This window comes from Apis florea, unplaced genomic scaffold (genome assembly GCF_048593485.1).
Source record: "Apis florea isolate Af1SG1 unplaced genomic scaffold, ASM4859348v1 contig_3493_pilon, whole genome shotgun sequence".
NCBI lineage: Eukaryota > Metazoa > Arthropoda > Insecta > Hymenoptera > Apidae > Apis > Apis florea.
This window is the reverse complement of record NW_028256772.1, coordinates 2,214,488-2,219,116: the sequence shown is the minus strand read 5'-3', so window position 1 is coordinate 2,219,116 and position 4,629 is coordinate 2,214,488. Positions and strand designations below refer to the sequence as shown.

The following is a 4,629-nucleotide window of genomic DNA, read 5'->3' as shown; positions in this document are numbered from 1 at the left end:
ATTTTAATATAATTATAATATATATTATATATAATAATATAATATATAATATATAAATATAAATTATAATATATAATATATAATATAACATATAACTAACATTTTAATATTATATTATAATTTATATATAATATAATAATAAAATATTATACTTTAAAACTATATTTTAGAATAATTTTTTAAGTAATTTTTTTTAATTAAATTAATTACTATTATTATTTATACCTTAATTTTTAAAATTTTCAATAGTGAATTATTCATATTATATTATAAATTATCTATATTAAGATTATCTATATCTTTATATTATCTTATATATTTTATATATCTTTTCAATCAGAAATCATTTGTTTTATTGCTTTATATCATCACATGATTTTTGACGTTATAACATATACATACACGTACATGTTGTTATTTTGAACATGGCTGCGGTGGATTGTGAATCAAAAGACGACAATGCAACTAATTTATCGGAAACACTTGTATTTTCGAATGAAACAGTTAAAACGATCGAAGAACATGAAACATCAGGAATACCTTTACAATCATCTTGGACATTTTGGTTAGACAAGTAAGAAGATTGATATTTTTAAAATTGTATCTATAGTAAATTAATATTTTTTTTACTTTCATTCTTTCGTTAAATCACGAAATATATTAGCGATATTTTTTTTTTAATATCATGAAATTATTAACATTATGAAAAGTTTTTAAAAGAATAAAATAATATCATTAAATATCAATATCGTTTATTTATAACGATAGGAATGAATGTCATATCAATATAAAAATAAATATAAAAATTTTGATGAAATTAAAAATTGAAAACTGTTATTTTCTAATTATTCTATTGTTGTATAATTGTATTTTATATTGTTCTTTTAAAGATTACTTTAGAATAATTTTAAATACTTAATAATGTAAAAATGTAATTTTCTGGTTATGTTTCTAGTTAATTATATTGTAATAATAATTTAGACATTAAGATATGTTTTTTGAAATTCTCAAATAAGAAAATTATTATTTTTAATTATATTAATTATATTATATTAATTATATAATATATATATATATATACATGTATACACAAAATATAATCTTATTTAAATCTTATATTTTTATTTTATTTAATATATATTTTAAAATAATATTTTTTGTCTTTTTGTTGTTTTATAAAAAGAAATTTGATGAAATGTAATCCTGAAAAAATTGAATCATTCTTTCATAGTGTATATAGAAAGTTCTAAAGAGTTGGTAAAATTGACAGAGCTATTTCTGGCACAACTGTTGAAGAATATAAAGAAAATTTAACGAAGATTTATACTGTGAACACTGTACAAAGTTTTTGGGCTGTTTTCAACAATATACCAAGTGTTAATGCTATACAAGTAAGTATATTTTTTAATATATTTTTTATCATTAACATAAATATACAAACATATATAAATTATTTTTATGCCAGGTCAGATATAGTTATCATTTAATGAGAGACGAAAGATATCCATTATGGGAAGAACCTATCAATCAAAATGGTGGAACATGGAGACTAAAGTGCCATAAATCTGATACTGTAAATATATAATTTTTTTATATTATATATAAAATTTCTTATTATATATAATATTTTTATGTTATATATATTAAAATTTAAAAAAAATATATAAATTTATGATATAGGAAAAAATATGGAAAGAAATGGTGCTTGCAGCTATTGGAGAACAATTTGCGGAATGTGTTGCAGAAGGAGATGAAGTTTGTGGAATAACTGTGTCTATTAGAGACAGAGAAGACCTTGTTCAAGTAACCATTATAAATTAAAAAAAAAATATTATTAATTGATATAGAGATATAAACTATATTACAAAATTTTCCTTCATTTTTCTTTTTATTCTTTTTTTTTTTTAGATATGGAATACAAATGCTACTTTAGCATCAAAAGCTACAATTTTAAATAAAATCCATTCTCTCTTACCTAATGTAAACTTTTCTGAATTTTATAAACGTAAGTTTATTAGAATTATTTTTATATATATTTTACATATATTTTTATTTTTTCTTTTAAATTCATATTTTATATTCATTTTCATTTTATAGCGCATCAATCACATCATGCCTATGGGCGCCGTTAAAAAAAAATTAATATTATTAAAATATTATTTGATAAATATGAATTTATAAATAAAAATTTAATTATAAAAATGAAGATCTACATAATTGTGTAAGAAAAATTCTGTACATTTATACATGTAAAAGTATATATTTTTAATTTGTTGATATTTAATCATTTATTAATGTTAGCTACATATGTTAATCTTTTGTAAGAATATAAAAAGAATATAAAAATATAAAATTCGCTAAAATTGTATTTAAATTGTCAAATATATTTTTATATTTAAAAATATATTCCTACATATATATATATATATAATTTAAATTATGTTATTCCATTCCAAAAAATTTCCATTGATAATTTCCATAATTTTTTTCAATTTTATTAAAGATTTCTATTTTATTTTTTATATTATTAGACAAGATATTGGAATTCTAGAATTGTAAAGTAGCTATGGTAATAAATTTCTTTAGGTGCATGACATATATTCGTTAACATTTGTTAATTATTTATGATTTATTTATGGTAAAATTGGTAAAAGTGTAAAGTGTAAAAAATATGGTAGAAGTGACATACATACTTATTTGATTCCCCTTAAATATAATAAATTAATAAATTAAATATAATTAAATATGTTAAATTATAAATTAAATATAATAAATTAATATAATAATATTATTAATATTAATAATATAATATAATTAATATTAATCAAAAAAATAATGCGAAAAATAGGAAGAATCATATATATAGCATTATGATTGAGAAAGTATATAATTTTTTTTTAGTATTTTAGTATATGACAAAGAAAAAATGTAGCGACATGAAATTTTACATACATTAGAAAATAGATATTTGAATTTCTAATTACACATCTATAAAGCCGAATCATTATCCAATTAAACAGCGTCATTTTAATTTTTTATGACTCGTCAATATTTCTATATTGACGTCAGTGAATGAATATCTTGAAAATTAAGAAGTTTTTTCATTTTTGAAACTCCATTAAACTAATTTTAAATTATATTTAAATTATGTTTTATATGAAGATATTTTCCAATTTACATCATCTACATATAGGTATTTTCCATTTTTAAAAAATATATCAATCAATTATATGCTTTGTATTTTAGCTTTGTTTTCTTTTTATATTTCTTATTTCATATATTTGTAGAATTATAATTATTTCTTAATAACAAATTTCATATAATTTCATTTAATTTTTATAATTTATAATTTTTATATAATTTCATATAATTTCATATAATTTAAATATATTTATATAATTTACAATTTTTAAACAGAATATGTTACAGAATAAATTTTTTTTTTTTAGCAATTTGTTGTTGTTAAACTTAATTATTTTTTAGTAATTTGTTTCTGAAAATAGTAATATAATTATAGTAAAAATATATTATATTATATTATAGTATAATAAAATATATTATATTAATGTAAAATATATATATTATATATAATAATAAATAATCTATATAATATAATAATAATAATAACAATAATAATCTAATAATAATTTTAATTTGATTTTATGCACAATTTCGCAAATATACTCAAACAGCATGCACTTGATAATACATATATATATAAAAATCTTAAAATAGAAAGATAATAAAAATAAAAATCATTGATTTATTTTATTCATATAATATAAAAAATTGTTTGCAATTATTTGTAAATTTATATAAATTTTATAAAATTCTTTTCATTTTGTATTTAATGTTTTAAAATGAAAATATAAAAAGATATATAGTTTTTATGCAATATTTTTTATTCAAATAGAATACTGTTGGTTTTTAAAATCTCAGATTATAACACATATATGGAATACATGGAATTTCCTAAATTCAGATAAGATTTACGTAGGTAGATTTGTACACGTGATCAGATGTACTGTTACGTGTCTTCGGAATTCGAAGATTAACTGAAATTTATTACATTCATATGTAAAACCACTTGATAGGATAATTTGATATTTAATCTTGTCCTATAATTAATACGACGATAAAAAAAATGAATCTTTTTGATAAAAAAAAATGGAATGAAAAAATTTGTTTCATTTCCAATTCATACTTATATATAATAATTATATATAATAATTTAATATTATCCAATATAATTCACATTTTGCTAAAAATATAATCAAAATTATTATTCTAAAGAATATATTCATATATTAATTTATTATAGTAATACTATTTTAATATTAAAGTTTTAATATTAATATTTAAAAAATAAAATATTAAAAATATTTAATTTTAATTAATCAATGAAAAATAATTATTTATAAAGTGGAAAAAAATAACTATGTAATTAATGTAGAAATAATTAAATTGATATTAATTGATTCAATAAATTATCACATATTAGAGCACAAGATATTTTACATTATACATGTACTTATATATGTAGAAAAAATTTAAATAATCATAAATAAAAAATTAATAATCCAATAAAATTTAGAAAAATTTAATTTTTCTTATATATAAAATAAAGAT

The 4,629-nt window shown here is 16.8% G+C and overlaps 1 protein-coding gene across 1 annotated transcript; it reads left to right on the top strand.

Moving 5' to 3' along the window:
- Window positions 1-303: 303 nt before the first annotated feature.
- LOC100868048 (eukaryotic translation initiation factor 4E type 3) lies at window positions 304-2,368 on the top strand. Its single transcript, XM_003693490.4, has 6 exons — window positions 304-574; window positions 1,271-1,391; window positions 1,466-1,573; window positions 1,681-1,803; window positions 1,909-2,005; window positions 2,098-2,368. The coding sequence occupies exons 1-6, from the start codon at window positions 426-428 to the stop codon at window positions 2,130-2,132; spliced, it is 633 nt and encodes a 210-aa protein (XP_003693538.1). The 5' UTR covers window positions 304-425; the 3' UTR covers window positions 2,133-2,368.
- Window positions 2,369-4,629: the final 2,261 nt, after the last annotated feature.